We start from the raw sequence: 13,845 nt of genomic DNA, 5'->3' as shown, positions 1-13,845 counted from the left end.
ATTCTGACTTTATAACACGCAATTGCGACTTTATTTCACGCAATTCTGACTTTATATCTCGCAATTCTGAGAAATAAAGTCAGAATTGCGAGATGTAAACTCGCAATTGTGAGATAAAAAGTCGCAATTATCTTTTAAAATGTTTTATTCTGTGGCGGAAACAAGCTTCCATACAATAGAGCTCTGCAGTGATGATGTATTTTTATAGGCCACTTTTTTAAGTTTTATAAAAAACACAAGAGGGTATTACTGGTATTACTATTGTGTTCACCACAGACAGGTTTTGGCCTACAAAAAAAAACGTCGTCCCTGCAGCACTACATGGGAAAGAAAAGACTATTACAACTTCGGTTTAATGACGACTTTAAAGGGAGTGTTCACCCAAAAATGAAAATTCTGTCATTTCTCTCATGTCACTCCAAATTTCTATTGGGGTCCAAAAAAGACATTTTTCACGAATACCTTCTTGATGCCAGCATTTTCATTTTGGGGTTAGACTGTTCAATAAATATAAGCAAATCATAATAGATCTGGGGCCAGATTTACTAACAGCTCCAGCGCAAACCCTCATTTGGTGTTAAAAACTTCTGTCAGGATTTACTAAAGACACGCAGTGAAAATGAGCGCTGAAAAGTCGTGGACAGGGTTATTTTTGTGGCTGATAATTATTCCACATGCATTTGTAGGAGTTTCCCTTTCAGACACAAGATTTATGGGAGGAGAGAATTTAAATGAATCATTCAAGGTGATTTACTAAGGTTTGCACTCGTCACTTTACTGGTATTTGCACCATTATTTACCGCCCAAAAAAAGCACGTCTTAAACCAGACGCTAGTGTGTGCTGATCTTGGTGGATTGTGTTGGTCATTATGGAAATGAATTTCTTTCATTTGCTCGTCTTCAGTAAATCAAGAGCAGAACTTTACACTCCCATCAGTGCTTTTATGGGATTGCGCTAACTCTCACGCTAACTTGCCCTGTTTAGTAAATCTGGCCCCAAGTATATAAACAGTAAAGTTATTCATCTACTTTAAATACTGGTGAGAACATGTCATTCACACACCAGTCTGGAGGGATCATGTAATGAGAATGATGCTGTGATCAGTTCAAACACAGCAGACTCAGCATCAGAGACAGGATCAGAGTCAGCAGCACAGGTCCTGTAGATGATCCTCTCTCCTTCAGCACACAGCGCTCGTAGGCCTCGAAGTCGACCTCTCTCACCGCACACACGTGATCGACGCGGCAGTCAGCGTGGCACTCCGACAGGTCGTAACCCACCGAGTTAAACTCAAAGTACTTCTGCAGAGAACACTTGTCGCTGGTGATCCGCTCCATCACGCGGTGCATGGAGGCAGGAGAGGCGTCCGGCACTCGAAACGCCTCCGTCAGACGGTACTCCTTCTCCCAGCGCGCATGCGCCAAGTTTGCGTACGTCAAGTTCAGATAGTAGGTAACTATATCCTTTAGGAACGCAAAACACCAAGAAAAGAAGTGTAAATATGTTTAAAGTTTGTCATATACAGTCAAACCAAAAATTATTCAAACACCAGATATTATTTTTTTACTAGTGGGTGCAAGACACTATAGTTCATGTATGTAAGTGAGGATAGCAAAATAAAGTAAACTGTGACATATTATACCCAAAAAGTCTTCATACAGTGACTACCAGTAAAATATATACAAATTTAGGACCAAAAGTTATTCAGACACTTTGACCTGACTATATATTGCTGAAGTGTTTTTTCTTTAATTGCTAATGCTCTTTTTACACACAGACTGAACAAAATGAAGCATTGCTTGGTGATTGGTTGAGCTAAACTGGTATTATCTAATTGTGTAGTTAAATTTAACAGCTGACAGATATTCAACATAATTCATGTGTGAGACAGTCTAACAGAAGGACGGACAAAACCAGTCAAATATCAACTGATCTGATAACTCTGAGTTCTTGTCATGTTTTATCACCATTTTCTAAACTCTAGCGAATAAACTGTGATAATGTGAGAAATGTTGAAGGTGTCTGAATAAATTTTGGTTTGTCATATAAATACAGATTTTTTCCATCTTACCTTGATCACTAGTGTTTTGGTGTCATACTCAAAGATGCGAATTCCAGGGTTATTTCCGCCATCTTTCACACCCGGTAGTGTTGTTATCCAGGGCGTAACTCCTGGTGTCAGGAACATCGCACTTATTGGAGATCCTGTGTAAAAGGATATTTAAAAGTGAGTAAAGCAGCCTAAAGTCAATTTTACAGGGGTTGGACAATGAAACTGAAACACTGGCCAATATAGTGTTGGTGGTTTCACGCCTATATATTTGCACCAATCCTCTCTGATTTTACATTACGCCAGTAGAGCAGACCCGGACTGCAACATAGTGTCGGCCCAGATCCGGCCCACATCTGGGGCCTCATTTATAACCGTTGCGTCGCACAAAACGGGCCCTGAAAGAGGCGTACTCCACTTCCGACGCATACGTTGTGATTTATACAAACAAACTTGACAAGAAAATTTGCGCACCTGCACACAAACTCTGAGCCTTGCGTACGAACATTTTGGAGACAGAGCAGTTTTGCGACACCGATGGTGATCTACTGACGGCAGATGATGGAAAACCACTTTAAATCCTGAGTCCTAATCATAAATACAGTGCATGTTCACAATAACAGTTTAAATAAATAAAAGAATGATTTAAACTATGTTTTACATCTGATATAAACATTTTGATTAATTTAAGAGTTAAGCATTACATGAAATCATTACCGAGAAGTTACAAAAAAAAATGATATTCTAATAAATAGAAATATTTGTAGTGGATGCAATGCTGTTGAAAACTTTTCCTGTGGCGTGTTGTGTTTTAATGTTTTAACTACAGCGAGGATTGCATAGCTCCTGATAGCAGGATATTTTCGCGCAAATAATGATCAATACTGCGCAATATCTGTTTCCATTAAAATTATGAAGCAATTACAAATACTATTTGTCCAGATTGAGAAAAACTTACTCGGAAATGTAGCCTTTTTTATACAACTTGATTTATTTAGTCAAAAACAAGGCAAGGATAGGCTTCTAAATGATTTTTAGCAATGTAATGTGACGGCACATCCGTATCTCATATTTTCTTAATGTCTTGTACCGTTAAACATGGTATCACGTGGAAGAATATGCATATGCAAATGATATGCACATGAGGATATGCATAGCAAAACGAGGTGTGGTAATCTCCATATATGGTTATTTCGGGGAGGAGACGCATGTGCGCACAATCTTCCGCTGACTGGGATTTATTAAGTGAATTCTGCGCAGGTTCTGGCGTACGCATGGTTTTATAAGTCTAAATATTTTTTGCCGCACGTACACTTGTGAGGATCCTACGCACAGTTTTATAAATGAGACCCCTGGGCCGTGTGGAATCAGTGCACCAGATGTGGGCCGGATCTGGGCCGCTGTCTGGGGAGTGTGAAGGCTGAATTAACAGAGCAATAGCACAGCTGTACATAAAATATTGCAAACCACGTAACATAATGGGAGACATATCAGAGTTCAGGTTGGTGCGTGTTTCGCTGGCTCATCTGTGGCCAGGACAGCAAGTGTTTGTGGCGTATCGAGAGCTATAGTATCCAGGGTAATGTGGGCAAACAGCCACAGAGGATGAACCACGTCCAACAGGAGTAACAGTCGACGCAAGAGAAAGCTGTCTGAAAGAGATGTCCAGATATAAACCTGGATTGTATCCAAAAAAAACTTAAAACCCAAGCTTCCCAATCACTGCAGAATTAAATGTGCGCCTCGACTCCTGTTTCCACCAAAACTCTTCATCGGGAAACTCCACGGAGTCGATAATCATACTCGCGCTGCTACCGCCAAACCTTTGGTCACTCGTGCCAATGGATGTTTCATTCACAAACCATGTATGGTTGTTTCTTTTATATGGGCACATTGGTTATGAACAGCATTTCTTGCCTGATGTGTTATTGTTCCCATTATTTATTTGTTGTCCCAGATGGAATTAAACTGAGTCTATGAACTGTTTATTTGACTGTTTAAGCAGATGATGTTTATATATGGCATTTTTTCCTGATGTGTAATTGTTCCCAACATTGTTTTTAATCATTATTTACTGTTCCAGATGAACTTAAACTGGAGTCTGTGGACTAATTATTGGATTGTTTAACTATGACCACGATCACCTGAAGACCTGCAGCGTGCTTTCTATATAGTCATTGAGAATAAGTGAAATTGTTACACTGATGAAGGCAAAGCGCCGAAAAGTTTGTTATCTTTATCTCCTGATTGCAATAAAATATTTTTAGAACGCAGACCTTTTGTGCATTTTTGTATTTTTGACCTTTTGCATGGATGTATAGGTCTCAGCACCCAATCAGCGCAGTGAGTGTTTTGATCACTCGTGCCAATGCCAAATGTCGGTTTCGTTGGTGCCAACAGTGCAAATCTTGGGCTGTGGACATGTGAAACGTGTATTGCTATCTGATGAGTTCATCTTCACTGTCTAAAGAGGCTCAACACCAGGACTGTTGCAACTCAGAGTGAAGCAGTGATGGTTTGAGCTGCAATATCATGGCATTCCTGACTGGGCTTGATGGATCAATACAATCACTGCCAAGGACTACCAATCTGTTCAGGAGGACCATGTGCACCTGATGGTTCAAACATTGTACCCTGAAGAGTGTATCAGCATGATAATGCACCAATTGACACACAGCGAGACTGGTGACAGAGTGGATTGATGAACATGAAAGTGAAGTTGAACATCTCCCATGAGTCTCCCTGCACAGTCACCAGATCTGAATATTATTGAGCCACTATGGGGTGTTTTTGAGGAGCGAGTCAGAAAACATTTTCCTCCACCAGCATCGTTTAGTGACCTGACACTGTTCTGGAAGAGGAACGGCTCGAAACCCCTCTGGCCACTGGAAAGGAATTGTATCTGTCATTCCCAAGATTAATCAATGCTGTATTGGCTGCAAAAGGAGGCCCTACACCATCCTGATAAATGATTGTGGTCTGAAACCAGGTTTAACAGTTTCATTGTCCAACCCCTGTATCTGTATAGTGCATATTGTTTCAAACCAGCTTTACAGAAAGAGTTAATGTTTATAATATCTTATCTTCATGGCTTATTGTCACATTTAGCAGATTAGATCTGGACGATAATATTCTTCAAGCATTCAAACAGTTGAGATTTGCTATATAGTACATATTGCTTTACATGAGTATACTTCATTTATGTTGGTAAAGTAGGATGAACTATATAAACAACTTTTAATTAATTGCTAAAATACCTATTTTTATGACAATGTAACTATCAAGCAGTTGAGGTTTTCTATATAGTTTATATGGGTTATTAATTTGTTATGTGGTGTTATTATTGAGAACTATGAGACCAGATTTTGTTCAGTTTTGGTGAAAAAAAAAGTCTATTACTATTTGGCTATGTGTATCACTAACATGGTTAAGTGTTGCATATAAATGACAGGGTTAAATATTTTGATCATATTGCCCACCCCTATGCAGTTTATCTCAGGAGTTCATTGAAAGTAGCCATGGCATAATACTTATATACTCTCTTAACTCTTTCCACGCCAAACGAAATTTTTCATTATTTGTTAGAAAACACTTCCCCACCAAACACAGGTGATATAAAGAGATTTAAAGTCAGAATTGCGTGATATAAAGTCACAATTGTGTGTTATGAGATATAAACACACAATTCTGACTTTTTGTCTCGCAACATTTTTTCTCGCAACTGCGACTTTGTCATGCAATTCTGACTTTATATCTCCCAATTGCCTGTTATAAAGTCAGATTTGCGAGATATAAACATGCAATTCTGAGAGAAAAAAAAAGAATTGTGATATAAAAAGTCGTAATTACTTTTTCTATTTTTTATTCGGAGCGGAAACAAGCTTCCATTCATATGCAATCATATGCATATGTAAAATAACGTGATTATCAACATTAAACAGCATATAAATCCAAACAGAAAAAAACATTGATCAAAATTGCTGGCGGGAGCTGGCGACTTTAAAAAAAAAAAAAACGCTGGCGGGGAAAGAGTTAAAAAGGCTCTTTAGCGACGTTGATGGTTCCATAAAGAGCATTTAACATCCATGCAAACTTTCCATTCCGCAAAAGGTTCTTTAGATTATTAAAATGTTATTCACTCTAAGAATAAAAAAAGGTTCTTTTAAGAAGAGATCCCTGAAAGCTTCTTTGGGGAACCAAAAATGGTTCTTCGGTGGCATTGTCCATAACACATTGTACATAGTACATAATATCTTTAGTCCCTAGTGTGCCAGCCAAAGGCAACTGTGGCAAGAAAAATTAAAAAATGATGCATGGATAATAAAGGGGAGAAAAATGCTTTAAGAAATGGCCAATTTGTCCAAAAAGATGCAGAAAATACAGCAGAATTTGCAGTACCTTTAGAGCTGTAGAACATGCGGAAGCTGTCAGTGTGGTGATGACCGAAGAACTGGCCCAGAATAACAGCGCTGTGCTTCTGAATGAGATCGATGTAGAGCTTATTAAACTCCTTTCTGAACCAGGCCTTATCTCGCTTCTTCTCAAAAACCCCTGGAGGGACATGGCCGATAATGTAAACCTGGGTAAAACAGAACACAGAATCACACAATACGTGGATAAAGGACCAAACTGAAGGTTTAGCTCCCTCGCTATATATATATATATATAGTGACCTTCTCATTATTTTTGGCAGCGTCCTGAAGCACTTTATGAGCCCAGCTGAACTGCTCTGCAGGGTCTTTGATGTTTTCTGTCAGTTTGTTCTGATCGTAATAGAGGTTTGTATTGAGCACCATGACTCTGAAGCCAGTTTGATTCAGCAACTTTTCTGTGTAATATCCACCTGTGAAAGACAGAAAAGTAACAAGCATTATTATATGACATCCTTTAAAGTTATATAATTAGTACAAAATAACAATTTATGGTAACACCACATTAAGGTTCCATTTGTTAACATTAGTTAACATTTACAATGATTAAAGTTGATGTTAATTCTAGCATTTACTAATACATAATATTATTTAATGGACCTGAGCTAACATGAACTAACAATGAACAGTTTAATTTGTATTATCTATAATGTTAATAAAGATTAATAAATACAAATGAATTGTGATTTGAAATGTGACCTTATTGTAAAGTGTTAAAATTCATGATATAATACAATTAATATAACATCCTTCTTCAACCAAACTTGTCTCCTAGTGTTTTTTGTGTCAGTGTATTGCTTGATAGTGAGCTGCTTTAGTCTGCACCTGTTTTAAAGGTTTCTTTCGAGGCAGAATGCAGCCAGTCGTGCCACAGGTTTGCTGTTTGCTCATAAATGTTGTTCTTCTCTGGAGGCATTTGGCTCTTTGGATGGTAGTCATGATTTCCCATCGCAGAATACACCTTGGTTTCTAAAGAAATACAGAAGTACAATAATAAACAGAGCAATTCCAATAGTGTCCTCACACCATCAGTGCTCGGGCCCTAATGAATTTCATAAACCAAAAAAAAGTTTAGTGTAGTTTAGTATAAGCCTAATGAAACACATACTAGGAAAGACAGATTTTATGATGTGGGTGAGGTTGCCGATTATTCTCAGGACGGGTTCTTCTCCCAGCTGCTCATTGGGCACATGAGGCGTATCATCTCTGTGGAAAAGTTCAGTCAAAAGAAAGCACATAAGTCAAATGTTAAGACACCAACTCATTCTTCAGTATTGTTATTTTCCCCATAATAATAATATTATGGAAGAATGGGGATTGTAGGCTATCATATACTAAACGTTGTGTGTACTGGACCCTTGTTGGCTGATTTTCTCTTACAATAATCATTTTGCATGCATACACATGTTATATTTGCTTCCAAAACTTTGCTTTAAAAGCCTTTGGCCTGAAAATTCTTTTTTAACATTTGACTCTCAGGGTCCTATTTTGACGATCTAAGCTCATGGTCTAAAACACAAGTGCACTTATGGCGTGTCCGAATCCACTTTTGCTAGTTTAACGACGGGAAAAATCTTCGGCGCTCCCGGAGAATGGTCTAAAAGAGTTGTCCCTTTTCTCTTAAAGGTAAAGTATAGTGGAGGATTTTCTTTTTCCGGGTGGATCATCAAGACTATTGGTCCTCCTAATTGTCAATCATTCTGGTGATATGCTTACGTAAGGCCGTCGTACGTGCTCGTCCCTAGGTAGTTTTCGCTTTCGTAAATAGATTTTCACTTACCAGTGGCGAGTCTGACATAGTGGAAAAAGTGCAAATCTTCTTTTGGAAAGTAGGCTTGTATGAGTATGAGCCATGCCGACAGCAACTTGTAAACAGAGCGTGCACGAGGAGAACTAGGCTCGTGCATGCTCTCTCGTGCACACGTTTAATAGGCGTTCCCTCTCGGGAGCAGGTAGAGTGTTGCACATGTGCATTTTTTCAAAAAGTGGAGAGGGCGGTTCTTTTCTAAAATTCGGGAAAATCCTCCACTATACCTTTAATGAGCAATGGGTGTGTTTTGGGCGTAACGTGAAATAAACCAATCAGAGTCTCATCTCCCATTCCCTTTAAAAGCCAGTTGTGCTCGCGCCATGGCGGATCCGCTATTTACATGACGGGATTTGCAAGCGGAAAAAACGCTAGTCACTAGTTTCCTCTAGTGAGGAAACGGATCTGCTCGTGCACGAGGTTAAAACTGTGTGTGTGTGTGTGTGTGAGGTTAAAGCAAGCAGACCATCTACGGGACAAGCCGAATTCCAGCATATCTTTATGTACACAATATTAATCTTTTAGATTGGAATCCTTTTATTTTTTTAATATTTGTCATGTTTGGATTTGCTGCGCATCCCTGTGTGTGTAATAAGCAGTGTGTGTGCGTGTACGCACATGTTGGACCCGCCTATAGGCTCATATTACTAATGTGCCCTTTAAATAACAAAAAAATATTGCAGTCTATTTCAGTTCCTCAAAATAGCAACGCTCCAACAATGCTCCTGAACACACACTCGTTCTCAGACCAGCAGCCCATGGGGGAACAAATGGGCGCAAATGCATTTGCTATTTAAACAATGCAGGACGTGAAAATGAAAACTGACAGGCTGAAACTAGCAAAAAACACTTGCGTCGCACTTGGCACTGCAGGTGTAAGATAGCGCCCATGATGTTGAATATCTATTGTGCTAATTTAAAATCAGTAAAAACTGAATGGAGTGCTGCAGGGAGGACATGTTTTTGTAGGCCAGAAAGGAGTTGCATTTCGTAAAATCTGCCGATTGTATTTAGGCTTCAAAATTCAAGATTATCGTGATGAACAATAGTAGGGTGAATTGCCCTAATGTGGGACACTGCCTAATGTGGGACACCTAAGGTCTAGTGTTTGTAGGTCCCCCATAAATACATGAATGACAGTGAAACTATGGGTTAGACAAAGCTGTGGTGTCATGTGATCAAAATCACATGACCTATCAAATGTCCAATCAAATTTGAGGGTGGAGCAATCATCAAACAGGAGGCACCTTGTGTGAAGACCATCCGAAGGCCATTGACATAGAGATTTAACAAGTTTGATATTAAGGAGTTAAATACATTTTAAACAATGCAATCCTGGTACTTTTTAGCCTAATATGCTTATGAAATGTTTGTCCATCAAAAAATAGTCTAACTTTGTGTGTATAAACTATATATTTTATATTTTTAACAAATTTCTTAGTGTCCCACATTAGGAAATGTGGTTTCCAAATCTGGGACAGCATGATCAGCCTAATGTGGGACAGTACTTCAATGAGTCAAAAATGTATGGTGGGTCATGGTTTGTGGGACAAACATGGTTATTTACATGGTTTTAGTCTTGTAATGCAATATTACAATACTGTTAATGCAGATTTTTACAGTAATGTGAATTTTTTATTCTTGAAGGGCGGTTTGAAGGCTCTTTTTTTGTGTGTATGTGTGCGTGTGCATGCCTACATATGTGTGTGTCTCTCTCTCTCGCTCTGTGTGTGTGTGTGTGTGTGTCATGTATGTGCCATGTATGTGTAAAAGGTATAGTTGACTTAAAATGAAAAATAGCTCTGAATTTAAAAATGCAGTAGAAAACCACTAAAGCAATTCCACTTTATTTTATGCATCTGATTAATTCAATGAAATGTATTTTAGATCACAATGGCAAAGGTGAGAAAGACAGGGACAGATTGTCACAGAAAGAGAGGCAGAAACAGGGAAAGGATAAGAGAAAGAAACTTAATCAGTGGAGGCAGGACAGGATGAAAAGAGCTATAGAGGAGTATTGTTGAGGATGGTGGGGTCCCTCAGCTGAGACTGTTGGCCAGGGCATGGAATGTCCCTATCTACTCTCCAGTGAATATAAAATAAAAGATTTTACTATTCTACATGTATCAATGTGATTTTTGGTCTTTTATCATAGATTTTTCAGTGTCCCACATTGGGGAAACGTTCTGTCCCACATTAGGAAGCTGCAGATTTTCTCAGACGACTTGCAATAAGAGCACTAATATGTCTATAATTTATCTTATGAATGGGTTATCTGAATTTTCTCTTTTGATTTGATTAGGATACATCCTGGGTTTTTTAAAATGGTATTGGGTGTGGATTTAATGTTTTGGTTACACATCGCAATATGTCACAGAAGTCTGAAGTGCAAAAAATGTCCCACATTAGGGCAATTCACCCTACATAAATCATAAACATTTGTTGGTTTCTGCAATAGGCCTAATCCAGAAGCCAATGGAAAAGTCCTACTGGTTTTTTGTCCCAAGGGAATCAGGGTGATGGGAACTTGCGGGTTTGCCTACAAAAATACGTCAGTAGAGTCGTGTGAGTTTAGAGGGCATGTGGCTCATACCCCGTCCAAACGATGAAGTCCGGGTCCGGCAGGATCTCTCTCATGGCGTGCACTGATGAGTTTATCAGAGTCCACGGGGAGTCACAAGAATAATCCCCAAATGTGCCTGCATTCGGGGTCGGACGGCCTCCACTAGAAGCACATTTTGATGCCGAGTTACTCCCGACATCATAAGAGGGGTCCCAGTGGAGGTCTGAGATGTGCCAAAAATGACCTGTGGCAAACAAGTGCATAATTATCATAGATATAATAATCAGGCTGGTGAAATATTGAGCATCTCAAGACTATACTGAGGTACTACAAATCTCATTTTAAATGTTCTCTTATTTTTGCATGTGTTCATAATTTCTTTGTATGACCGCATGGCCAAAAATTATGTTGGCACAATATGGCACGTTTCATTGCGTTATTACTACAAATAAAACAATCGACTGCACTGCAAGCACAACTTGCATGGACTATACTCTATGATTACAAAATATTCAACACATTTTGAATAATATTTGATACATTTAAACACTTTTGAACACTATAGGTAAAAAGTAAATAAATAATTTTGCAATATTTTTTTAATAATAAATAATAAATCAAACTATTTAATAAAAAATTGTTCGAAAATAATAAATACAAATAAAACAATATTTGTTGACCACATAATGTCCACACAGCATGCTAGTGGGAGGCATTCTGCCATTTTTTAATAGATTTTTTAATCCAGTTGTAATATACTTCTACCACTGAACTGTACTGTAGTCTCGCAGTTGCATAACCAAGTTTAAGTGTTCATTGCACGTTTGCTTCACACTGTCTTAAAATCAGCTTTATTTCTTCCATGTTTAAAACAAAACATTGTATCATGCTCGGATAAATTCATAATGGTAAAACACTGCCGAAAGCTTTGCTCTTCAATAAACAACTTGTCACTTAAAAAAACACCTGCACACTGGACTTATTTTAAGTTAAGTCTAACCTCTAAAACACTAAGACATACCTGTCAACACGTTACTTCCACCAGAGACAATGAAAATGTTGAGAAGAATAACTTTCCAAACACATGCCATTGTGAGCTTGACCGTAAGCGTGTGAGAGATCCAGGACTCTGGTCTGAGTGTGTGAGACGTTCAGTCCACAGTCCTCCATAAACTGACAGATAAGATAAGTCAGCTGGAGGGAATGAACATGGGACTGTCTTCTTAGCAACATGAGCGCTTGTTCAAACAGAAGTTCTCCAGCTGTTTACAAGTGTTAGAGGAAAATAAATGTGACACAGTCTATTTAAGTGTGCTGCTATTTTGAGGGAATGACTATAACATACTCGTGCTGTAGTAGCAGCTCAACAGTAAAATGAAAAATTTGTAGCCTCATGTATGAAAGTTTCCACACTGAATGCTTTACGATAGATTTATAAACCACTCTTTGAAACAATAGCCTTTCAGAATCAGCTTTTCCACACCGTCAAAGGAACCAAAAATCAGTGTTAAATCTATTGTCATAAATATTGTACTTTATATTATACGCAGGAGGTGATGTACTTGAGTAACTGTACTTCATACTTCGTAGTTTGTACTTTAGTACTGTTGAGGAATAATTGTATTGTATTGAGATTTCCAAGGTATAAATCATACTTTTTATAAGTGCAAAGACATATAAGTGATCTTTACTACAATTAATTGTGGCACCTTTTACTCACTCAAGTATTCTTTTTTAGGCTAAATAGTTTCAACTTAAAAACTCCCTGTGTACTTTTTACAGATTACATATAACATTGATATTTGACAATTTCATTCTCCATATACTACAGCTTAAAAGTTTGGGGATAGTAAGTTGAATGAAATTAAAGGGGTCCTATTATGCCCTTTTACGAAGTCTTGATTTTGTTTTTGGGGTGTACTAGAATATGTTTTCATGCTTGATTGTTCAAAAAAAGCCTTAATTTTCACATATTTTACATTATTACAGCTCTTCTCTCCCCAGTCTGGTTGAATGTTAGATGAAGCCCCTCCTTCCGAAATACGAAATGTGCTGTGATTGGTCAGCTGGCCCAGTGTGTTGTGATTGGCAGCGAGCTCTACTCAGATCATGGATTTCACAGGACGTTTGGTATGGGTTTTTTTTCTTATACAATGTTATCCACCATTTAATCATGATCTTTGTAGAAAAAATTAATAATACAAACAGTAATCGATCACAATTTTCCTAATGGGGAACAGTCTTACAAAAGCTACAGTAAACACTACATCAATACTGTAATGTTAGTTAGCACGCTAGCGGAGGCAAAGCTTTGCCCTTCGTTTACATCTATTATAAAAACTACATAAAGCTTATAATTGGAAAGGTTAAAAGAAAACAACTACAAATAAGACATATTACAAGTTGTGATCCACAAACAACAGATTGTCCCGACAAAATGGGAACGGCTCCGTTTTTCAGGAGAAGCTTTTGTGTGTAAAGCCTGCATTGAACTCTCTTCTGGAAGCTGTTCTCTGTAAAATGTGGAAACAGCCTGTTCCCGGGGGCGGGGTTGTGTAAATTTTAGGGTTCATGATGTCACCAACCCAGGAAGAAGCTTGTTGTAGTCTCTACCAGCCGTTTGTTGTAGTCCTTAAAAAGCGATTTCTGTAAAAGCAAATATCTCCCTTTGCATTGAACTTTGAGCGTCGTAACTTTGTTGTTTATGCTCAAACTGCAATATTACACACTAACTAAAGTTAGAAAGTGAAATTATAATCAAGGACCCCTTTAATACTTTTATTCAGGAAGGATGCCTTAAATTGATCAAAAGTCACCTTTATTTATATAGCGCTTTTTACAATACAGATTGTTTCAAAGCAGCTTTACAGAGATAACAGGAAAATAATGCAACAAAGTTTGTTTCTAGAAGAAAATAGTGTCACAGTCCAGCTTAAGTAAGTTCAGTGATGATTCATTTTTATAAAAAAGTTATTAATTTAGTTCATTTATATA

General features: G+C 38.1%; 1 protein-coding gene across 1 annotated transcript; it reads right to left on the bottom strand.

Moving 5' to 3' along the window:
* Positions 1-2: 2 nt before the first annotated feature.
* Positions 3-12,029, bottom strand: smpdl3b (sphingomyelin phosphodiesterase acid like 3B). The gene is made up of 8 exons (XM_084089226.1): positions 11,873-12,029; positions 10,882-11,095; positions 7,590-7,687; positions 7,307-7,450; positions 6,725-6,894; positions 6,450-6,630; positions 2,073-2,206; positions 3-1,464 (listed from the first exon to the last, which is right to left on the bottom strand). Exons 1-8 carry the CDS (start codon positions 11,940-11,942, stop codon positions 1,102-1,104), a joined length of 1,374 nt encoding a protein of 457 aa, XP_083945352.1. The 5' UTR covers positions 11,943-12,029; the 3' UTR covers positions 3-1,101.
* Positions 12,030-13,845: the final 1,816 nt, after the last annotated feature.

Source organism: Abramis brama (assembly GCF_963993115.1).
Source record: "Abramis brama genome assembly, chromosome: 17".
NCBI classification, from domain to species: Eukaryota; Metazoa; Chordata; class Actinopteri; order Cypriniformes; family Leuciscidae; genus Abramis; species Abramis brama.
Note: the sequence above shows the minus strand (reverse complement) of the source record. Positions and strands in the feature narration are given on the sequence as shown.

Bases quoted from the DNA above. Each gene is read 5' to 3' on its own strand.
- smpdl3b (XM_084089226.1), bottom strand. From the start codon at position 11,942: ATGGCATGTGTTTGGAAAGTTATTCTTCTCAACATTTTCATTGTCTCT. The intron at 11,096-11,872 runs GTATGTCTTAGT...TGTTTGCCACAG, and splicing joins TGGAAGTAACGTGTTGACAG to GTCATTTTTGGCACATCTCA. The intron at 1,465-2,072 runs GTAAGATGGAAA...GCGTTCCTAAAG, and splicing joins CCAAAACACTAGTGATCAAG to GATATAGTTACCTACTATCT.